Source organism: Dama dama, chromosome 1, assembly GCF_033118175.1.
Source record: "Dama dama isolate Ldn47 chromosome 1, ASM3311817v1, whole genome shotgun sequence".
Taxonomy (NCBI): domain Eukaryota; kingdom Metazoa; phylum Chordata; class Mammalia; order Artiodactyla; family Cervidae; genus Dama; species Dama dama.
In genome coordinates this window covers 32,435,845-32,460,385 of record NC_083681.1, presented here as the reverse complement: position 1 = coordinate 32,460,385, position 24,541 = coordinate 32,435,845, and the positions used below count along the sequence as shown (strand labels likewise).

The 24,541-nt window shown below is 48.0% G+C and overlaps 1 protein-coding gene across 1 annotated transcript in view; it reads right to left on the bottom strand.

Annotated features, from left to right (window-relative positions):
- Positions 1 to 24,541, bottom strand: part of TECTA (tectorin alpha) — an 81,234-nt gene that overhangs the window by 48,190 nt on the left and 8,503 nt on the right. Inside the window, 6 exon segments of the mRNA XM_061146158.1 lie at positions 5,146 to 5,719; positions 7,054 to 7,646; positions 9,620 to 10,190; positions 16,231 to 16,643; positions 21,788 to 21,953; positions 22,311 to 22,448. Coding sequence (XP_061002141.1) covers positions 5,146 to 5,719; positions 7,054 to 7,646; positions 9,620 to 10,190; positions 16,231 to 16,643; positions 21,788 to 21,953; positions 22,311 to 22,448 — 2,455 coding nt within the window.

The window sequence follows — 24,541 nt, the reverse complement described above, 5'->3', positions numbered from 1 at the left end:
AACTGTTGCTTCTTGACCTGCATACAGATTTCTCAGAATACAGGTAAGGTGGTCTGGTATTCCCATCTCTTTAAGAATTGTCTAGAGTTTGCTGTCATCCACACAGTCAAAGGTTCTGGCATAGTCAATATAGCAGAAGTAGATGCTATTCTGGAATTCTCTTGCTTTTTCAATGATCCAACAGATGTTGGAAATTTGATCTCTGGTTCCTCTGCCTTTTCTAAATCCAGCTTGAACATCTGGAAATTCTCAGTTCATGTACTGTTGAAGCCTGGCTTGGGGAATTTTGAGCATTACTTTGCTAGCATATGAGATGAGTGTAATTGTGCGGTAGTCTGAACTTTCCTTGGCATTGCCTTTCTTTGGGACTGCAATGAAAACTGACCTTTTCCATCCCTGTGGCCACTGCTGAGTTTTCCAAATTTCTGCCATATTGAGTGCAGCACTCTAACAGCATCATCTTTTAGGATCTGAAATAGCTCAACTGGAACTCCATCACCTCTGCTGGCTTTGTTCATAGTGATGCTGCCTAAGGCCCACTTCACTTTGCATTTCAGGCTGTCTGGCTCTAGGTGAGTGATCACACCATCATGGTCATCTGGGTCATTAAGACCTTTTTTGTATAGTTCTGTGTATTCCTGCCACCTCTTCTTAATATCTTCTGCTTCTCTAAGGTCCATACTGTTTCTGTCCTTTATTGTGCCCATCACTGCATACAGTGTTCCCTTGATATCTCTAATTTTCTTGAAGAGATTTTTAGTCTTTCCCATTCTATTTCTATTCTATTCTATCTAATCTTTCCCCCTCTATTTTTTTTACATTGATCAGTGAGGAAGGTTTTCTTACCTCTCGTTGCTATTCTTTGGAACTCTGCATTCAGATGGTATATCTTTCCTTTTGTCCTTTGCCTTTAGCTTCTCTTCTTTCCTCAGCTATTTGTAAGGCCTCCTCAGACAACCATTTTGCCTTTTCGCATTTCTTGCTCTTGGGGATGGTCTTGATCACTGCCTCCTGTACAATGTCACGAACCTCCATCCATAGTTCTTCAGGCTCTCTGTCTATCAGATCTAATGCCTTGAATCTATTTGTCACTTTCTCTGTATAATCATTAAGGGATTTGATTTAGGTCATACCTGCATGGTCTACTGGTTTTCCCTACTTTCTTCAATTTAAGTTTGAATTTGGCAATGAGTTCACGATCTGAGCCACAGTCAGCTCCTGGTCTTGTTTTTGCTGACTGTATAGAGCTTCTCCATCTTCGGCTGCAAAGAATATAATCAATCTGATTTCAGGATTGACCATCTATTGATGTCCATGTGTAGAGTCTTCTCTTGTGTTGTTGGAAGAGGGTGTTTGCTATGACCAGTGCATTCTCTTGGCAAAACTCTGTTAGCTTTTGCCCTGCTTCATTTTGTACTCCAAGGCCAAACTTGCCTGTTACTCCAGGTATCTCTTGATTTCCTACTTTTGCATTCCTGTCTGCTATGAGGAAAAGGGCATTTTTTTTTTTTTTTTTTTTGGTGTTAGTTCTAGGTCTTTAGGTCTTCATAGAACCACTGATGAAGCATGGGGAGAAGCAATTCTCAGCAGGCATTGCAACCAGGAAAAGAAAGCATCATTCCATGCCCCACACTTACTTCACATGAACAATGCCACCAAACTGTGCTTGGTGCAGTACAAAAACAATACAGTGACATTTCCTGCTGGGTAGGAGCTCATAGTCTAAACAGATGACACAGATACAGCTTGGCAACAACATGGGTTGGGTATGGACAGACTCTGTAATCCTGTAACATGAATGAACTATAACTACAAAGCTGAGTGCAGGGGGAGGAATGGAGATCATTGCAGACAAGCTAGAAGTAGGGCAGAAGAGGATGTGGGAGATGGGTTAATGAGAAGGCCTTGGGAAGGCATTCTGAGGTCCCAGTAGGTATGGTGGTAGTTAGAAACCTTGGAGCCTCCCTCCCTTTAGGTGAATTTCTGAAAGGAGCATTCCCAGAATTCCAGCTCCAGGATTCACAGCCTCTGCCATTAAACCCTCCCCAGTGTGGTCAGGGTCACCAGGGACAAAACCGCCTATCTCTGGGATGACACTCCTTTGGATTTTGGATTTTTGATGCTCAGAAACAAGGGCATTATTATAAAATAAAGATGAGTGTGTGTGTGTGTGTGTGTGTCTTAGTTCTGTCTAAGAATTTTCTACTTAAGGGCTTAGAGGCAAAGTAAGGATACTCCAGTAGTGACAGGTAAGCCTCACCCAGACCTTGGCTGCTTCTTCTTTTTTTTTAATCTTTTGGCCCTGTTGCAATGTCTCTTAGTTTCCTGAGCAGGGATTGAATCCATGTCCCCTGCACTGGAAGCATGGAGTCTTAACCACTGAACCACCAGGGAAGTACCCAGACCTTAACTTCTAATAACACTCTCCACCAAAAGGAACCTGGGCTTCTTGGAGTAATGGTTGATTCTAGGCTGGGGAAGGGAAGGCTAAAAGATGATGTGGAGCATCTAGTTAATCTAGAAAGTAAGAAAATGGGTGGGAGGGAGCTTCAAGAAGGAGGGGATATGTGTATACTTACGGCTGATCCGTGTTAATGTAAGGCAGAAACCAACACAGCATTGTAAAGCAATTATCCTCCAATTAAAAACAAATTAACTTTAAAAAAAGAAATAAAATGACAGAAGCCTATGAAGAGGAGGTAGGAGGCAACTTGATGGGGCTCCCACGGGCCAAATTTGAAACAATTTTAATGCCAAAATAATTAACAAATGTAATATATCCCCAGTGGTTCAGTGGTAAAGAATCCGCCTGCCAAGCAGGAGCTGTGGATTTGATCCCTGGGTCAGGAAGAGCCCTTGGAGGAGGAAATGGCAACCCACTGCAGTATTCCTGCCTGGGAAATTCCAAGGACAGAGAAGTCTGGCAGGCTACAGTCCATGGGGTCAAAAAGAGTTGGACATGACTTAGTGACTGAGCATGAGCGTGAGCAATAGGAAACACAAATAACTGAAAAAAAAAAAAAAAAAACAAACAGGAATCTACGTGTCCATATTGATAAGATAGATGAAGGACTTCCCTGGAGGTCCAGTGGTTAGGACTCCACGTTTCCAAAGCAGGGGGCATAGGTTTGACCTTTGGTCAGGGAACTAGATCCCACAAGCTGCATGGTATGCTCCCTCAAAAGACAGATAGATGATTGAGATAAATAAATAGGTGGATGGATGGATAAATGATAGACAGGTGACAGGCAGACAGAAGAGAAGCGAGGGCTCAGCAAAATAACATCTGCTGACGGGTACTAGTGGAGAGAGTACAGGAGCTGGAAATTGTCAGCTTGTAATCATCATGCTGAAGATCAATACGAGCATAAGTCATCGGTGGGCACTAAATCGAGGAGGGGACTCTGAGGACAAGCAGGACACTGCATGGTCTTAAAGTATTTCCCCACAGAGTGCTCATTAGTTGCACGGGAGAAACCCCATAGTGACACAGAGTGAAGACATTTGACAACTCCTGACCAGGGGATCGACATGCCCATCCCTAATGAGAGGAGGCTCTACACAGGATGCCACCCATGTGACCTGATACCAGGAGGAAAACAGGCATCTCCTAAGCAGGAAGCTTGGTGCAATGTACAGTGTTACCCCGTCATGGGGATACATCCAACCCAAACGGGGGGCCATTCTATTTCAAAAGGGGAGAGACTCTTTCTTTAAAAATGACAAGATCATTAGAGACAAAGAAAGCTAAAGAATTGTCCCAGGTTTAAGGAGAACAAAGAGACATGACAACTCAATGCCACGTGGGATCCTAAGACTAGATCTGTATTGAGAGAGGGCTAAAGCCATAAAGGACATCACTGGGTCAACTGGCAAAATTGAAATACAGATGTTAAGTTATCACATCAATGTTAAGTTTCCTAAGGTCAGTAACTGTACTATGCTATGAATGAGTGTCCTGATTCTAAGGAAATACAGACTTATGTATTTAGGGGCCAAGCGATATGATCTCTGCAACTTCTTTTCAAACAGAGAGACGGTGAGAGGGAATGACAAGCCCAGTGGGGCAAAATGCTAGTAGATTCACCTGGGTGAAAGCTTTATAAATAGGCTTGTGCCTTCCCTGTAACTTTCAAGTTATTTCAAAATAAAAAGTTAAATAGGAAGAAATACAATGGGAAAGAGATAATCAGACGTGAGGGATGGAATTCTCAATGGTGGAGCTGGTCTTGGTGAGGTCTGACCTTCTTGGTAGGGAAGAGATAAGGAGATGTAGTCCAGGTGGGTCAGTCCTGGTTCCAGGCCTGGGTCCCACCTCCTCAGTCAGCCCTCCTTCTAACTTTCCACTTACTCCTTCCTTTGGGCTCCCCCATCTCCCTCCCTTGTAGCTCAGTCAGTAAAGAATCTGCCTGCAGTGCAGGAGACCTGGGTTTGATGCCCAGGTTGGGAAGATCCCCTGGAGAAGGAAATGGAAACCCACTCCAGTATCCCTGCCTGAAAAATCTCATGGACAGAGGAGCCTGGTGGGCTGCAGTCCATGGGGTTGCAAAGAGTCGGGCACGACTGAGTGACTAATGCTTCCTTACACTTACTGGGCTCCCCCGTAGCCGAGGAGGTTCTCTATCTCCTCTTCCCAGCAATTATTCTAATTACTGTAGTGCCAAGAGGGGTGAGACACTCTGGGGACAAAATGAAAAGTCAGCTATGTGGGGCTCTTCATAACCATTGTCAAGTTGTCCTTGGGAATAGGGCTAATCTCTACTCAGGAGAAGGTACCCCAACTGATCACTTTCTGTTGAAATGAACGGGGTCCTGCTGCCAAGAGAGAAGGCATCCACTGAGCTGTCACAAAGATTTCTGGTGCTTTGACATGTGTCTCCTCCACTAGATAAAACCAAGGGTCAAGAGCTAACTGTTCTAAGGCGAAGAGGGACTGTGTGATGAGAAACAAAAATAAAGGTGAGAAACAGTCTGGTCTGGGGGGACAGGCCTTCCAGAGGACACCCAAGGAAAGTCTACAAGGTAATTAGATTGTCCTAGAGTGCAGGATTCCACCAGGAAGAGAAGAAGATCCCATGGGATGTCTCAGCTCTTGCCCCGCCCGTCATCCCTGCTGGCCTCCCCCATAACGCAGCCCCAACTCACGGCAGAAGTCGTGGGTTCTCCAGGGGCCCACCTCCACATCGGCGTTCTTGCAGGCACTTGCGTACCGGGCCACGGAGTCGCAGAGCTCCGACTCGTTGCCCCCGCTCTGACACAGGCGGAAGAGGCAGGTGCGGTAGTAGGCGGTGACGTTGACCACACCGTGACACTCCAGGAAGGAGCTGTTGGAGGGGTCGTTGATGATGCCGCACCTGGAGCGGCCGCGGTAGAACTTCAGCAGCTCCGAGTCGTTGTTGCAGGCCTTCAGCAGGTCCCCGCACTCCCCATTGCAGATCTCCTCGAAAGTGGTCCAGCTCTCCAGGAACACTGCCAGGTTGTCCGTGCACTTGCCAGTGGGGAGACAGAACTCGTCGCTGGCATTGGCATTGAAGAAGCCGCACAAGCCCCCCGTGCAGTTGAAGTAGGCCGTGGAGAGTCGGATGTAGAGCAGACCCACGTCTGAGTACTGCACGGTCAGCACACCCTTGGACTCCACCGTCGTGCTGTTTCTGTTTCGATAGATTTCCAGCTTTCCCGAAGGATGGAAAAAAGGCAGTTCCACTTCCTGACCATTCACCTGAAAAGTTAAATCACTGTCATTCATCCCAGATACACACAGAGTGCCCACAGTTTCCTAGGCTGTGAATAAAGACACGGTTCTGCCCCATGACTAGCCCTTGGAGAAATGTCGAGAAGCTGACAGTCTGTGGAAACCACAGAGATGTCAACTGTTTTTTCATGGGCATCTTTGCTGCTTTTTTTCCAGGCTCCTCTGATCCAACACATTTGCTGTGTGTGTGTGTGTGTGTGTGTGTGTGTGTGTGTGAGAGAGAGAGAGAGAGAGAGAGAGAGAGAGAGACCCTGAGCTAGTTCCAAACATTGAAGTGTGAGCAACAGTCATTGGAGATATGTGACTTACTCCTGCGCCCGACCTCCCACCTCCTTCCTCTCCCTTCCTCGCTCTTCAAATCTTACTCTTACTGTGTCTCAGCCCCTTGGAAGCACACGGTATATATATCTAATTATCCAGCTGTCCATCTGCCTATCTACCTAACACTAGTTCAATAAATTAATTTCTGCCAGCATGTCAGTGGGAATAAAAGCACAGCCCTTTCAGTTTGTGGATGGATGTTTTATTTACTGGATTGACTTTTGCTTTCTAGATTAGATGTCATGTGATATTATGAAATGCATGTACTATTGGAAGGAGGGTGAACCGCCCTTCCCCCACCCTCCCTCATCTCAGTTCTGCCACCATCCAGTTGTCAGGCCCAGGGCCCTCACTTAGCCTTTTTGGGATTCTCCTATGAAAATGAGGAGTTGCACTAGATGATTTCCAAAAATTCCTTCTAGAACTAATTATCTATGAGCCTGTATGTGTAGTATTGGGTATTTTAGACCAGAACAGAGGGACAGGAGGCACCACGGCAGGCACCCTAGCATCACATCGATTTCCATCTATAAATAGAAGATCCAGCATAGTACAGGGTAAAGAGTACAGACTCTGGAGCCAGCTGACCCAGCCTTGAATCTCATTTTAGGGCTGTGTGTCTTTAGAGGAGTCACTTAACCTCTTTGTGCGTCAGTTTTCTCATCTGTAAAATGAGAATAATGTTATCTATGACCCAGGATGAAATGCCATACTGTTCAGGATAGTGCTTGGCACATAGGAGGCGTCCTGTAAATATCTGCTACTCTGGGGAGCTGGTCCTCCTCCATTTGAGGAATCCCAGCTTCACTACACGTCTCCACTTGATGCATACTTGGTGTTGACAGTTTGAAAGCTCTCCCATTTCAGAGTCATTGCGGCCCTAGAATCCGCTCACGGTCAGAGGCAGCGAGGCAAGCCTGAAGAACGCGGCTCCACCGCGGGACTCATCGGAAAACTCTCCAAGGCCACAGGAGTCTTACCTTGACCTCCGAAGCCCCGATGCCTCCTATCTTGACCTCTTGGTCGGCCACCAGGATCCGGACACCCCGCAGCCAGGCGGGCCCCGCCTCCGGCTTCTTCTTGTTGATGTCGATTTCCAAGTACTCCGGGCGCTCGGGGCAGGTTTTGAGGAGCGTGTAGGAGAACTCGGCGGGGAAGGCGTAGGCGGCGCCGTCGAAGGTGTGCAGTACTTGACTCTGGCTGAGCAGGCACACGGTCTCCCGCTTGGGGAAGCAGCCCTGATAGCCGTCCTCCACGGCGCACACCTCGCCGCCGCGGCACGTCTTGTTGAAGCAGTACACGTCGCCGCCCTCCTCGCACAGGCACTGTACCGTGCAGTTGGCCGTGGCCCAGAAGAACTCGCCCATGGCGTAGTAGTGGCCGTCGAAGTCACAGCCACACTTGTGCAGCGGGACGCACTGGCTGGTGCTGAGGACAAAGCCTTCGTTGCACTCGCAGCCCTCCGTGCAGGGCGTGACGCAGTTCTGCGAGGCCGTCAGGTCCGAGCACGTGTCTGGGCAGCTGCTGGTGCACACGGAGTAGTGGCTGAAGCTCGGGCACTGCACGGTGGACACTGATGTGGGGGAGAGGAGAGAGTGTGACAAGGTGAATGACCCGGGGGCTGACCGGCCAGCTCCACCACGCACGGAGGGCGACGCGGGTGGCCTGGAGGAAGAACGCCCCTTCCGGACCGGTTGGTTCCTGGAGGAGGGTCTAGCCGGCATTCGCTGGGGGAAGGGAGACTGAGCTTGTGTCTGTAGTGAGGAGCTCAGCTCCTTTGGTAATAACTACTGAGCTGCGAGATGGATTAGAACCTCATTTGATCATCTTGGAAGAAAGATGGAAGAAAAACAAAAAGGATGGAAGAAAGACTGGAAGAAAACTTCAGGTTACTATCCTAACTAGATTTGACCCATTATTCAATACAGGTTTAGTATTGAGTGATCTACAACCAGGGAGAAGGTGTAAGATATTCAGCTGATGGGCGTATAAGTTGGTCTGATTTTAAAGAGCACGCCCCATTCTTAGAAGGAAATAAATCCAACTTGCAGGAGACATGAAAAAGGTAACTCTTAGAGGAGGAATTTGAAAAGTGAATTTTTGAACAGGGACCGAAGGAGACAGAAAATGAATTCTCTGGGATTTGAAAAATAAGAAAGAATCTTGGCTATCTGAAAAGAACCTGTGTGCCCGTTCCCCCAGGAGACTAGATTGGAACTAGATGACTTCCAAAGGCCCTTCTTGCCTTCGAAGCATTCAATTCTTATTTTAAGAACACCTGACTCTGGTTTGGGTCTGGTTGAATCCAACAGGCGGGTGCTCAAGAGCCTGGTAGACTAGTTCTCTGAATTAAATCTAATTCATCCCACTGAAGTGAAAGAGAGAGAGAGAGTAATGTGGAGGGTAGGAAAGCAGTACCACTGGAAAAAATTAGCCATGATAGGCAAAAATTTAGGCAATTGGATGCTCTTAGATTATACAAGGATTAAAGAGAAGTCATAGTGAGTCTCAGCTTGAATCAGCATTTGGATACTTCAGGCGTTATAGAGGCTGGCCAGTCCCCAGAACAAAAAAATAAAAAACAAAACTTAAATATATTGTCTTTTAATAGCTTGATTAATTCTGAAAGAATTGATTCTGATGCATATTAATTTCTACGAAGCCAATGAAAACTGATAGGAAAAAATTGCCCTCTGGCCTTGGAATTGAAAGAAACTTTAAAAATCTCACCTCCGTAATAGCACTCTCAAATGCATGGGGTATAATTTTCTACTTACTCTTGTGGAGAAAACCAAGGACTAGGAAAGAAACAAAATTCCAACAGGTGATTTGGTTTTTTTGTTTGCTGGCTTTTAACATTTACATTACTAGGAAGAGTAGTTACAGAGAGAAAGTTGCATAGGAGGAAACCATAAAACAGCTAAATGGTTCCAAACACTCAATCCAAAAGTGTAATTCCAAGGGGACAGGAGGGTTTCCCACACTGTCGGGGCTTTTCCTCACCACCCAGCATTTTGGAAAGCCTCTACCTGCCCTGCCTACTGCCCCTTCTCTGACAGCTGAAATGCTCCAAAGCAGGAGTCATAGAACCTGAAGGGACTGCAAATGAAGAAGAGCCAAAGGCAAAAATGCCGTGGTTTCTATATAAATATCTGGATGGTGCATTCTTTCCCCCAAATCTGGTCTTGATTCCCCAGGCCAGCGTCCACATTTCTGCAATGGCCTTGGAGGTAGACACCTCCAGCTTGGACCGCCCCCCTCAACCTTGCCTTGGCCACTACTGCTAATGGCCCTACTCTGGCCACACATTGCCTGTCTCCAGACCACAGATGCTTATTACTGGTTTCCTGTTTTCTGATCACCATTTTGGATGGGGAGAAAGTCAAGATCCTTTTATAGTTCATTCTTTATCATTTGCGATACTTCAACCTCAACCTGACCCTCAGGAAATGTGTCTTAAGACGGAGCTCTCTGAGGAGCCTGGAAACCCTCTCCCAGCCCCCCTGCACACGAGCGGCTTTCCATGTGGACGGGATGCCAGCTTACCACACCCAGCCTGGATGCGCCAGTCTCCGATTGGAATGCCCAGGCCTTGGCACACGAGGGCATAGGCCTGGATGGCCTGACATAGGAGCGTCCCGTTGTCCCTCACACTGCACAAGTCGTACACGCAGCTATGCACGAAGGCCGTGGGGTCCACAACAGTGCCACACTCCCACAGGGGGCCGTCCGTCCTGTTGAGGAAGCCGCAGTAGTCGGGACCAAAGTAGAGGGCCTCGGTGGCCATGTCGCACTGAGTGCAGTTGTCCACGCAGCCCGAGTCGCACTTCCACTCGGCGTGGTAGACCCGCCAGCTCTCTCCCAGGTCCAGGACTGACATGGCCGGCCTGCCGTCAGGGCGCAGGAAGTCATCCAGAGGGTTTTTGTTGTAGTTCCCACAGAGTCCGCACGTGGAGTTGATGTAGGAGCCTGGGATGGAGATGGAGGCGTAGTGCTGGCCGTCAAATGTCACTAAGAGCCCAAAATCCGTTTCCACGGCAGTAGACATGCCACTCTGGTAGATTTTCACCGCCCCCAATTCTAAGGTGACGGGCAAAGAAGCCACTAGGTCATTAACCTGCCAACAACAGCAATAGTGAAAAGGCAGGTGAGCGGAGGCCAGGGAAGCAGGTCCAGCTGAGGTCAGGAAAAGGAGGAGGAGCAACTCAGGGCCCCAGAGTGCGTGGCCCCCAAGCTGCTCAGGCACCAGAGGGCGGGGCTTGCCTCCCAGGAAGGCGGAGGCCCCCGCGACCCTTGGCATTTGAGTTGTGACAGATATGCACTGCTTAATGCCACTCTAGACCCCTCTGGGGACCAGCTGGTGGTCAACACTTCCTGCCTGGCTCTCAAGGCACGTGTGCATGCTCAGTCATGTCTGACTCTTTGCAACCCCATGGACTGTAGCCCCCCAGGCTCCTCTATCCATGGGATTTTCCAGGCAAGAATACTGGAGTGGGTTGCCATTTCCTCCTCCAGGGGATCTTCCTGACTCAGGGATCGAACCCGTATGTCCTGTATTTCCTGCATGGGTGGGCAGATTCTTTACCACTGCACCCCCTGGGAAACCTGGCTCTCAGGCCAGCTTCAAGTCTTTTCTCGAAAAACTAGTTACCTGGCTTTTCCTCTTTTCTCCTCGAAGTCCATTCTTTAAGTCTCAGCTCAAATCACATACTTTCCATGATTCCTGCGCTGCCTTTGGCACCCCTGGACACTCCTCCCAGCAGGCAGGGGCACTATAAACCGTCCCACACCATCAAGCTTTGAGGCTGCCCTGGTGTTATTTTCTGAGTATTTCACCCTGTCACTTCCTGATACCAGGACTTTGTCATGTCATCATTCAACACAACAAATTTGAACACCTACTAGGTACCAAGCACTATGTTAGGTGTTGAGAAAAAAGAATCTTAAAAAGTAATTGTCCCTGCCCCTGATGAATTCTTGGTCTCCTGAGGAAGAGAGACACAGATATCAATTGTTTTAATTTACCAGTTAAAATATGCATTCATAGGTGATGCAGTGATGCAGTGAGAGAGGGGTACCTGACCACTGATCCAGCCTGGGGAGGGGGCATTCATATCAGCTTTTTAGGGGCAATCAAGTCTGACCCAAGTCTTCAGAGATAAACAGAAGTGGCTGAAGGAAGAGTAGGGCTCAGAGAATTCCAGGACAAGAGAATGAAGTTGCATGCTTAGACAGAGCTACATGAATATGAGGACAGTCATTGGGTGTTGCTGGACTGCAGAGGGAAGGGGTGGCTGGAGAAGAAGGTGGAGACACAAGCAGGGTCTGTTCATTCAACAGATGTCAACAACATAGCCCTTTCTGTGTGTCCAGCTCTGTTCTAAGAGTTGGGGACAAAAATGTGCTTCTTAGAACATCTGTTTCCCTTCAGGAGACCAACAACAAACAAAACCAATAAGGAAAATAGATAACAACATCAGGAAACTGTTCTGCAGGAAAATAAAGCTGGGAATGTGGGTCCAAAGTGCTAAAAAGTTTTTGATTTTAAATAGGAGTTTCAGGGAAGGCCCCCTGGGGAAGGAGACCTTTGAGATGAGGAGGAATTCATGCCATTACCTGGGGTGAGTGGCTTGGGCAGAGAGTACAGCCAGGCCCTGGGGTGGAGCGTGCTGGGCACACTGGGGACACATGGGCCATGTGGCTGGAGTGGAGAGCCAGGAGAGGGCAGTGGTCAGTGAGGTCAGAGAGATAAGGGCAGCCAGAACAGGCAGGGCCTTGTTGGCCATTGTAAAGACTTTGGCTGTGTCTCTGAGGGAAGCCGAGAGGGCGTGCAGAGCAAAAGATGGACAAGATCTGACTTCCGTTTTGGGAGAATTGCTCTGGCTTCTGTGTTGGGAACAGATCTCAGAAAAAAAGTCTGTTTTTAAGACAAAACGAAACCCCACTAAAGCAAAAAACAACTTGGATTTCTTTTCTGTAGCAAGAGCTCTGAAAAGTTTTAAGCAAGGGAATGACATGGTCAGACTTGCATTTGAGGAAGTCCATTCTGGCCAGTGGGAAGGATGTATTGAAGTAGGTAGAGATGGCGTGCTTGCTCAGTCGCTCAGTTGAGTCCAACTCTTTGCGACCCTGTGGACTATAGCCCGCCAGGCTCCTCTGTCCATCGGATTTTTCAGGTAAGAATATTGGAGTGGGTTGCTATTTCCTTCTTCAGGGGATCTTCCCAACCCACGGATTGAACCCACATCTCTTTTTTTTTTTTGAACCCACATCTCTTGCAAGTGGATTCTTTACCACTGAGCTGCCTGGGAAGCCCAAGTGGAGATTAAAAACAGAAAAATCAGGCAGGTAACTGGTGTTGGGGGCCAGGGGCAATGGAGGGCAAGGCCTGACCTGCCCACAGACGTGGAGAAGGGCCAGCTGGTGGAGGATACTCCACAGGGCCTGGGGCTTTTTGCAGGGTGTGTGTGGGGTGTGAGGTGGGTGAGAAATGGGCAAAGAATCAAGAGTGAATCCCGTAAGTGGCTTGATAAGCCTTCAGTAGAGTTTGTTTTCTTCTTTCTCACACTTACCTGCCTGGCACCTCCAGACATCACTTTCTGAGGGCTGGGATAGACGGTTAGTCCTAGAACAGTCCTGGGTGGGCTGACCATAACTGCTTGTCCAGGCTGCCCTGACCTGTCCTGGTTTATGGCACATGGAAACATCAAGGGTCTTTAGTACTGCCATTGCTGCTACTCTCTAGGTTGTCTAGGATCTGAGACAACAAACTGACTGGGCATTGCTCCCAAGGTTTACCATGCCAATGCCAATTGCAATTCTCTGTCCCTAGAGATTAGTAAGACTTAATGGGGGGGAGGGGACAAAAAAAAGGCTTGAGATGTAAGCCATCCAATGAGAGTTAGAAGTAGGAAAAAAATCCTCTAGAATTGACTGATTCATCCTTATCTCCCAGGTAGCAAGTTAGCCCGCAAAGAGGAGAAGAGCCATGCTCTAAGGGAGGTCACCCAGCAAGAGCGCTGGGTGATTATTGTGTATTGTTCTGTGCTGAGACGTAGGGAGGGACATCTTCTCCAAGGTGGTATAATCGTAAATGCCAAATACCTCCCTCGCTGAATGTCCTCCTGTCCTCTCACTCAGCTTCTGCTCAAAAAAGGACAATTATTGCGTCTCCGAGCAGCAGCCACAGAGCGGGGACTGTGCCTGGATTTGCTACTGCCCCCCTGGTTTCTCTGCAGCTGATCTTGTCCCACTCAGAATACCTGTGGCCCTACGCTGACCATCACTGTTGCCTAGGTATTTTTCCTGACATAAGTGGTCATTGTGCCTCCTTCCTCTCTCATACTTGTCTCAGTTTCAACCACATGTTAGAGTCCTATGCTTGTACCCCACAGAGCTCAGGGTAGGAGCTCCAGGGACTCTTTCCATCACATGGCTTCTTATTTCGTTCCTGGTGTCCCAGTCCTCAGCTTCCGATGAGCCAATGTTGATGAGTCTCCCTGTTTGGGTCTCTTCCTCTCCCTGTTTTCCAGGCAACAGCCCCCCCCCCCCCCACACACACACCCCAACCATATTTCTCCCAGAAGAGGAGGGAGAGGTAGCATTGTAGAAGGACAGGTCTTAGGTGAGAATAGATTTTGGTGGGAATGGCAGTGTGGGAACAAGTGTGTAGAGAGTGCCTACTATGTGCCAGGCTTGGTACCAGCTGTCACACATGTGGCTGTCCTATTTCATCCTCAGAAAAATCTAATAAGGTCTTTATAATCTCCCTGCTTTGCAGATGGAGAAACTGAGGTTCGAGGCTTGCATAATTTGCGGGTGACAGGACCCTCCCACTTTCGACTATTCCCTGCTGCCTCTGTCTGGGGCTCAATAGAGGGAGTCAAGTCCAAACTATAGCCAAGAGCCCTGCCTTCCAGACACAACACAATGACCCCATTTTATAGATGGACATAGTGAGGTTCAGAGAGGCCTCTCAGCTGGCGTGGTGGCACAGGACTTGAGTAGGTCTGACCCCAGAGCCTGATCTCTTTGTCACCACGAGCTATTTGGCATCGGCCCTCTTCTCCCTGGTGCACCCTAAACCACTCAGTTTTATCTGAGGGAGAAAGGTGAAAACTGATAAGTATTAGCTAGAAGGAGGCATTTTCTATATATGGGTGCTAGCTGGGGTTTTTGGGGTTTTTTGCCCCTATTAACATATACAATCCTAAATTGTTTATTTTGTCACTTAAGAATATTTCAAAGGGGGCAAATGCATATTCAGAACCCAGTTCCTAACCCCAGCTTATGGAGAAAGGCGATCTGTTCCTAAGATCTGTTTGCCGGCCTGGCATGTCTGGAAGTCGGCTGCCTCGCAGGCAAATCAGGCTCCTTCTTGCCTCACACCCCCTCCTTGCCTGTCCCCACGTCACCCTGGGTGGGGGCGCTGCCATCCACGGAGCCGCCCTCCCCCGGCAGAGCAGGTGTATTCAGAGACGCTTGGAAGCCATTTGGCAAAAGGAAAAGGGAGCCATTGTTCGCCTGCAGTTGGAATCACATAACCTTTTCTTTCTGAAACATTTACATTCACATCCACACCTCCCTGTCGCTACAGAAAATTGAGGAATCCGTGCCCTCCACTCGGACGATGGAAGAGAGCCACACAAAATTAGCAGAGCTGCTGGGCCTGAAAGCGCTGGTGGTGCCCCTTTCCTTCTGAAAAAAAAAGGAGTCTGACTGTGAGGGGAAAAGAATTTTAATCAAAATGGAAAATAGGAATAAAGCATGAAGCTTTCTTTTTCAACTACAGATATTGTACACATGATCCCCACAAGACAAGGGGGTAGGGGAGAGCTAGTGAGCATTTTTCTAGCTGGAAATGTTAGCATCTATCCGCAAGGACAAATGTCCTGCTCGACAGCACAAGAGAAATTTAAAAGGGAAAAACTCCAAACTTCCGCAGCCGAATTCTTACCTTTGATTTGATTTACAGAGCTGTCTCTAGGGAGACTAACCAAATAACAAGCAAAATGGCATTTCAACCACAGTAATAGCCTACTTTTCTAATTATGACACTGATACGCTGCACAGACCTAGGAGGGGCAGAGCCAGAAAAAGTGGAATTAGTTCCTCCGTCCTGCCTTTTGTTGGGTACACTGCATCAATTAAAACTACAAAACGTAATTTAAAATAAAAAGAAAGACCTCCCTGTGTTGGCATCCTGTGTTCTGGTTTGTAATCTCTGCGATGACCTCCGTGCTAGGGGATTAAGGACTCCATGGGGTTGCAGCAATCAGCCCCTTGTGGTCCTGGTTATTACTGCTTGAATAAATACACGGCTGTCACAGGGTCTTCATTAACATCATGAAAACTGGGGCCTCCACAAATTGAGTAATTGCTAGTGGTTTTTTGTTCTCTCTCTTTTGTCAGTGCCCTGTCCTGATATCCAGGTGGTTGGGGACGAGAATCATTTGCATAGGTTAAACAAACCAAACCGAACCAAACCATAGAGATTGTGTTCTCTCACATTCCAGGCAGGAGTGGGGGGGTGTGTTAAAGGAGCATTTGGGCAATTACTGTAACTTTCCATCCAGGTTTCACTAAAGAAGTCACCCAGCCCACTCTAGCTGTCTGGACAGACAGTGCCTGTGGACACACCAATCAATTTAGGGGTGTCTCTGAGAATGAAGCCACAGCTCTTTGGCAAACAGAATGAGTGGGTGGGGTAAGGATTATTAATCAAAGACTGTAGTGAATTATGGGTTTGTATGTTGTGTTTACATTGACTCCAGGGCATGGCCATGTGGCTACCACTGTTTCAAGCCAGGTCTATGAGAAACTAAATTTACCTCTATTCCCAGTTACTTCTGAGCTTGGATGTACATGTGTTTGTGTGTGTGTGTGTGTGTGTGTGTGTGTGTGTATAAGAAAACTAAGAACTTAAATGTACATTAAGATACCCAGCAGATAGATGTGTCCAAGAGAAAGCTTAGCTCTTGCACAAACAAACTTTAGCCTCATGAAAAATTTTACAAGGTATTTGCAAGGCAGGAAGAGCCATGCAAGTCTTTGGTACCAACAGCAAACAGCAGAACTAGTAGATCTGGGAAGGTCTTCCCAAGGATGAAGCATCTCCAGCTTCCCCATCTCCCCATGGAGGATGGAGAGGGTCTCACCTTGACTTTTCCATAGCTTCCTTTGGGGATGAGAATCTTGTAGCCATTCACCTCCACCGAGAGCTCCTTCACCCAGGAGACGGCTGATCCCCCCCGGTGCTCGTTCTTGGCCTCCACGCTGAAGAAGGGGAGGCTGGAGGTCTGCAAACATTGTCGGGCCAATAGGTAGGCACAAGAGCCTTGGAAGTGGAAGAGGAAGCCATCAAACGTGTGGTAGTGCGGCTCCCCGAACACCACACACGTGCTGGTCTCCACTGGGCTGCAGTAGAAGAATTTGCCTTTGGGTTCGCACACCTCGTAGGGGCTGCAGGAGGCATCCTGGCAGTAGATCTCATTGTTGAAATCCAGACAGCGGCACTTGATGGTGCAGTTCAGGTCATCCCAGAACACCTCCCCTCGCCGAAGGAACTGTCCTGCGGAGTAAGGACAGCAGAACTAACATTTATTGACCATTTACCTTCTATGCTGGGCATCAGGCTAAAAGCTTTACTTGCCTTGTACCATTTAACCCACAACAGAAACCCCTGTTAGATTCGAAGTGCTGCTTTCTGTTGTCAAGTGAGGAAACTGAGGCTGAAGAGGAGTTAGACGATTCATCTCAATCACTCAGCAACTCAAGGGTGAAGCTGGGATTCCAAGCCAAAAGTGTGTGAATCCAGGCTAAGCTCTTGGCAACACTGTCTCCGCGGCTGGTGAGCACACTCTCATTCAAGAAAAGACACGTTGTTCCACTCCACAGGAAAGGCCAGGACACACAGCTGCCCTGCCTTCCTTTTGACATTAAGAGGAAGGGTGTTCAGAAAGAAGGCCCAGCCCCCTCAGGTAACTCAGCAACACTGTTGGTTCATTTGCCAATGTGTTCCTTCATTCACTCATCCGCTCATTCAACGAGCAGTTGTTGGGGACTCACTGTGAGACGGAGCAGAACCCCATGGTCCTTGCCCCTAGTCCACCATGTCTCCCGCCTGCCTTTGTCTGTGGAAAACTTCAGTCAAAGAATGAGTTTAATCAGAGAAGCGAGAAATGTGGAAACAAAGGAAAACAGTCAAAGGAGGCTAAACAATAATAATGTAGTCATTAAACATAATCAGGGACCTTTAGTTCTTTCTCAAGGGCTATAGATAATATTCTGAGCCATATCCTGTGAGCTGTCTTATAGATACTGAAACAGCAGGTGGAAAAGTTAACCACGTGATGACCAGATTATACCAAGGACAGGAGTTGCTACAATTCCGAGAACTGAACCACAAAGAAATGGGAACAAATGGACCCTGGAACTGAAGATTAATTGTACCTAAAACAATCAAGATGGTGCTGGTCAGATCACTGATGACCAGTTTGAAGATGCCTCTTAGGATGACTGTGCTGTTTCTGTAAGTAACCCTCCAACCCCAACTCTGTCTATAAGGCTCTCACCCGCTGCTTGTCGGCAGCAGGGAAGGGGGTAATCAACCTTTGGACAGGTGTCTGCCCCACCCCCCCCCAGTTGCTGGTATCTGAAATAAAGCAAATGTTCCTTTCTACCAACCTGGCCTGTCTCTTGTCTTTTGAGCGGTGAGCAGCCAGACCCACATACACATACCTTCCGGTAACAAGTAGGTGCCAGAAAAGAATCAGAAGGCAGGCCCACAGAATTCAGTCCCAGGCTCCCTGGGAAGATGCTGGAAAGGGCTGACCTCTGACTCGGCACCATCGTGGGCTCACAAATCCTGCAGACACTACTCAAGCAGAACTTACATCTACATGAGTTACCTTCTCCCCTCAGCTTTTTGCTCCATACTCGGTCGTGTACCTCTCTTTGCAACCACCAGGCTCCTCTGTCCATGGGATTCCCAAACCTGGAGTGGGTTGCCATTTCCTTCTCCAAAAGATCTTCCTGACCCACCCTAGGCCCTGTCTAAGTCTAGCCCTCCTCACTCTTTATCCACTGGACAGAACTTCTTGACAAAATCTGGGTCAGGAGGAGAAAGAGGTGGGGAGGGGAATGGTTCTAAGCAATGTGCTAATTCTTTTTTCTAGTTTTTTAAAAAAATTAATAAACTTTATTTTTAGAGCAGTTTTAAGTTCACAGAAAAATTGAGTGCAAAATACTGAGAGTTTCCATATACTTCCCGTCCTGACACAACTGGGAAGTGCTCATTTTTAAAATACTTACTTCTCTTTATTTGGAAGGTGCTCAGTCTTTAAAACCATTTCCCTAAATGAATGATTTCCCCCCACCAAAACCCTTGAAATCTGCCAGTTCTTCATATCAACCTTCAATGGACATGGGAGCACCTCTGGGCTGGGGGTTGTGATCCAGTCCTTGGTCAGGGGTCGGAGTCAAGAGAACCGAGCAGTGGTCACAAGTCTGCCATCCACTGCCCAGACCGCCGACCTAACTTCCTCCTGTCTCAGTGCTCCACCCTGGAGAAAGTAGATAAGACTACGTTCTCATCTCTGCCTCCTGGGGAACAGAGACACTAGAAAAAGCTGGCACAGGTTGATAAGGTAGAAGCATCTGTACATTGAGAATGTCTGAAAAGGAAAATATCAAAGATGCAATGTTAAGAAGTGTAAACAATATCATATGCCAGGAAAATAACTATAGTTTGAAACTGTAGTTGGAAAAGATTTCTCAAATGTTTGTAAAACTGAATACCTAGGGACTTCCCTGGTGGTTCAGTGGTTAAGAATCCATCTTCAAATGCAGGGAATATGGGTTCAACCCCTGGTTGGTGAACTAAGATCCCACATGCCGCAGAGAAACTGAGCCCGTACAGCTTAACGAGAGAGAAGGTCATAAACTGCAACCAAAGATCCCACATTCTGCAACTGAGATCTGACTCTGTCCAAAATAAATAAATAAATAAAATTAAAAAAAAACTCGAATACCTAATGCAGAGAGCAAGGCTGCCAGATGAGCCGAGGCAAAAGGCAGGGCTACCCCGTGACAGTCCTTTCACTATCTGCCCAACAGGAACAATTAGGTCTCAGCGGGCAGTTCTGTTTCATACCTGTTGGGAATATGGCCCCTGAATGAGATAATAGACGTATTCACATTCCCAGTAGGTCATATGCATCAGCCTTGAAAACAGGCCCTTCCAACCTCAGTGCTCTTTGGCACTAACCCAGGCTGCATATATTGTAACAGCCTCCACTCAGTATAATTTCCAGTTTCTGCTTTCTCAGCCTTCCAATAAATGAGGGGGAAATGCCTTTGAATAGAGGAGGCTTGGACCAAAAGGTAGACTCTCTGAGATAATTTTGTTTGCAAAATGATGATATAATAAACCCGCTCTATGCAACACTTCCCCTGTTATCACCCAGGCCAAATCCCCATCTCATTAGATTGATATATGTCCAGTGGCACATTAAAATGCACAGCAGTCTGTATAAGGAGATTGGATTTGTCCTGTAGATGAAACCCACAGCCATCACTCAGTGGGGGAAAGAATGAAGTCAAAGTGAGGACTTTGTGCATGGCTGGCATCTGGCCAACTCCACAGCTCTGTGAGTCTGTATTTTCCCGTTATCACAGCATTTCACTCCCGGGACCCAAGGAGAGGTGTTACCCGGCCCTTAGGCAGCATGGCCACAGACAGTCAGCTCTGTGACACTTGGACAAAGGGAAGAGGCATTAGGTCGGTCCCCAGTCCGGGCCACAAAGGGTAGAGAGAGAATGGGGCAGTGGTTTGGTGTCTTTCACAGACCTCAGATGAAGCTGTGCTTACACTGTGTAAGGGAGGAGAGTGCAGTCTTTGAAATCCTGGTGAGCTTTGGAGCTAGGTTCTTTTCTGTCCAGCTTAATACTGGCTTAGCTCTAAGCCTTTATTTGCTGTTCAGAACATGGAGGACTTGACAGTGCCCACAGAGGCAAGGATGCCCAGGCAGGCCACCTTCACCCACGACCTTCCCTCAGAGCCAAGGCAGAGGTTGGTAAGTGTGACTGCAGCACAGGGGATGGGGGCAGAGGCGGGCAGAGGGGGGCAGGGGGTGTGGGCATTTCAGGCCAGGTGAATGTGAAAGTGAAGGTGCAAGTCGCTCAGTCGTGTCCGACTCTTTCCTACCCCATGGACTATATAGTCCCTGGATTCTCCAGGCCAGAATCCTGCAGTGGGTAGCCATTTCCTTCTCCAGGGGAACTTTCCAACCCAGGGATCGAACCCAGGTCTCCCGCATTGCAGGAGGATTCTTTACCATCAGAGCTACAAGGGAAGCCTGACAATACTGGAGTGGGTAGCCTATCCCTTCTCCACTGGATCTTCCTGACCCAGGAATTGAACTGGGGTCTCCTGCATTGCAGGATTCTTTACCAGCTGAGCTACCAGGGAAGGTGACTATGGCTCTTCTGATTATTACACAAATTGAAGCCCCCAGGGCTGCCGAGACACATAGGTCCCCTGGCCATCCTTTCAATGGAAGGACAGAAAGAGACCTCCTGAAAGCTCCATCCCAAACCATAACCTTCTTATGCATCTGGGTGCATTTCCCTGGATCATCTGTGCCTACACAGCACCCTACACTCGCATCTCTTGTGATAGGTTTTGCACCGTTTCATCACTGAGTCCACGGCTGTCTTCTCTACTGAAGGGTCAGAGGAGTCCAGAGCAACTTCATCTTCAGCACCTAAGAGAATGGCTAGCGTCTCATTTGGAAAGATGTAGTGGTTGGATGGCTGAATGGATGGATGGGTAGTTGGGTGGGTAGGTAAGTGGGTGAGTGGATAGGTAGAGAGATGGATGGCTGATTTACTAATTCTGGTTGCTATAGCCTCCACTTCTAGAAGCAGAAATATGAACAGAAATCCTGTTTTCTGAATACTTTTAGACATATAAGAAGCAGGAATCTATAAACCAGGACGTTCCTGTGAGAGTCCTGGGCTGTTTTGCACCTCCAAAGAGGTTTTGATATTTCAGAGAAGGCTCCAAACTTCGAATGCCAATGTAAACAAAACCCACTGAGGTTAACTTATAGCTTGTTCACACAGATGTAAAGCCAGCTTTGATTCTCCCTAAAATCCTGCATGTTTTGCCACTGCTTCAAGGATTTTAGGAGAAGCTACCCTAAAGACTATGACATTTTTTCCCCTTTGTTTCTAATCATACTAGGAAGCACTGATTTACCCTTGTAGAGACTTGGCGATGCTTCAAGTTCGCCCACTCCTGTGGATCTACAAAGTGCAGATGGCAGAGGAGTAAAGATGAGAAGGAAAATTTAAAGGGGGAAATGGCAACAACAACAACAACAAAAATAATGTTAAACAGGAGGGCTCCCTTCTGTCCCTCTGGCTGAGAAATCATTCAAGAGCCTCATGCACTTTGCAGTAGTTCCCAATGGGGAGCTGTGTTCACACCCCAGGCAAAGACTTCAGAAATCGCAGTATGGCCAATGCAGGCTTCAGCTCCTGGAGTGATGAATGTGCATGCTAAAATTACCTTGATCTCCATTATCCAGCCGAGCGGTGTCAAAAGAGTAAGGCATCAGCAATGAGTCCGCCCCCGTGGCTTAAAAGCCTGCCTGTCAATCTAAACTAAACAAACCCTGCTCTGCCTCAGAGAAGAGGAAATGCCTTTACCTCTGGAGGTGCAGCCGTTGGCTGGGTCAATTTCCTTCCCGTCAACTTTAAATGCCCAGCGACCTGGCACATTGACGTTTGTTGTCTCTTGGATGTTCACAATATCAGGGGTTCTTGACCCCGGCAGGCTGAAGAAATTGGTGAGGTTTCCACCATTAAATCCTGCCTAGAGCACAAAAGAAAGAGCAGACTTCTGAGCATACACACCATCCCCATTTGGTTTACTTGCCCAATGTCTTATTCTCAGAGCCCAGCACAACCTGAAATCAAGAGACAAAATTTAACTTTTCCTGAAGCCCCTGGGGCCACCATTCCAGATGACAAAGGCCCATTAGTTCATGCCACTTCCTGGATCAAGGTAGCAAAGATAGGCGAGACTAATCCCTCAGCGCACCTGCTAGACCAGACGTGCTTCTCCAGTTCAAAGCAAGATCCCTCCCCACCCACCGCTGGATGCTGAGAGCGTAGGCAGAGAGTGCAATGCTTCAGAAACACGTAAAGAATGCCCCAGAGTACCACCTACTTGCGCCATCACTCCCCCAAGACCTGTCAGGGGATCGCCACCACTCGCAGTCCCAGTGGTCCAGTTGATCTCATAATAATTGAAGAGCGTAAATGTGTAGGAGCCATCAGATACCAGGACGGCTTGGAAGGTGTTCACCTGCAGGATGAGAATGGGTGGGTGCGGGGGTCTCATGACTCGCGTTCCCCACCATCTCCCCAGTCGCAGCTTCCTTCACCCTCCCCTCTCCCCACCCCCAAGCTGCCCAGAGCGGCTGCCAGGCCCCTCTTGCTCTGCCTTCTCTCCAAATACGTTCTTGCCTCCAGTGGGAAAAGCAAGACATGTGGGGCTGTGCATCCAGAGGAGAAATTGCCTGAGAATTACCTACAGGCTGACTCAGTGCCCCTCTTAACATCTCTGAGTGGTACCAGAAAGGAAAGTCAGAGGCCGGCTCAGCGTGTGATAATCCTGAGTACCTATAGATGGCAGCATGGGAATAAACTATAGGAAGCCGTCAGGTCAGGGAGAGGGCAGTGAGCACCTGTTCCCAGAACTGTGGGGTGGGCTGGGGGAGGGGGAGCAGGGCATGCAAATGCCAGTCGGTGTGACTCCAGCGGTGGCATGGGCCCTTTTCTCTGGCTCCCTGGAAAACACGGCTAACCTTGGTGAGATGTCTTCCCCTCTCTTAGGTGAAGCTTGGAAAGTGCTTTTTAAAAAGCACGTTGTAAAAAAAAAAAAAAAAAAGCACGTTGTGGGGAGAAATTACTCCTCTAATGGAGCATTCATGCAGCACTTTATATCTGCAAAATTCTCACCGTGCCCCCCTTCCCATCTGTACCTCATCCAATATTAAGATGGGCAGTTTTTTTTGGCCCATTCACATCTCAGGAGCTAAGAAAGCTGAGGGCTAGGACTTCCCTTGAGGTCCAGTGGCTAAAAATCTACTTTCCAAGGCAAGGGACCCGGGTTCAGTCCCCGGTTGGGGAGCTACGATCCCACATGTTGCAGGGCAACTAAGCCCTGGAGCTACAATTACTGAGCCTGTGCATGCTGCAATGAAGACCCAGTGCAGCCAAAATAATTTTTTTTTTTTTTTAAAGAAGGAAAACTGAGGGCTAAGTGAAACAAATTGCTGGACTTGCCACAATTACCCAACAACAGAAAACGGGACGGACCCAGAGCTCCCAGTCTGATCTCCGAGTGCACTGTATTATATACTGTCTTAATTTTCAACTTTTAAGGACAGAGATGTTATACAAATTCAAACCAGCCCTGCAAACAGTTTCCAGAAAGAAGCTGTAGCAAACTCTGTCCTTTACTTCTTTCCTTTGCTAATCCCTACCCCTTGATGTGTGTTTTCAGGAAATTCAAGTAAAACTAGAGATGAAAGGAGAGACTGCTTTGACCTTTCCCATTCAAACCCAGCATTTTCCCAGCTGCCTGATACCATCCTGGTTAACAATCTGTCAGACGCAGAGGAACACCCACATCCTTATCCTGTGTAATCAAACTGGGCGAGAGGATCTTGGAAGCCCCAAATCTCCCATCCTAGACAGTCCCAGGGAGGGAGAAGAGGTGCAAGTAAAGAAAAGCCGTTTTTGTAACCGAGAACTTTCTCCTTGCGCTCTGCGCTTGCCACGGCCGATGGCGTTTACGATAGAGCCGCCCAGGTATATACCTCCTTCTCTGGCCTCGCGCGACAAAGGATCAAAGTGGGACACAGAGGGGACCAAGCAGTCAGCCTCATGCCGCTGTGGGGTCGGGTTCAAGAGACAGGCATAAAATCAAGGTCATGCAAAGACCAAGGCTAAACCCTCCTTCAGACCAGGATGCTCCTTCAGGATGTGAATTCTTTCTGAAATAAATTTGGAAATATCTTGTATCCAAGCAGGTCTTGAAAGCAACACATGTCTGACCCCAGAAGTCAGCTCATAACCAACTAATCATGCTTAAGAACGTTCCAGAAGCTGCCTCACCCTCAGGCACCTTCTCACTTACTCTCACACACACCCCTCCCCCCAACACACACACACAGGTAATTTTACAACCTGCGTTTAAGACTCTTCTGGATCTGTTTTTGTAAAACCATGTTTTCAATTCTTGAAAAGCCCTTTTGTGCTACTTCGTGTTCGTGCTAAGTCGATTCAGTCCTGTCTGACTCTTTGTGACCTCATGGACTGTAGCCCACCAGGCTCCTCTGTCCATGGGGTTTTCCAGGCAAGAATGCTAGAGTGGGTTGACATTTCCTCCTC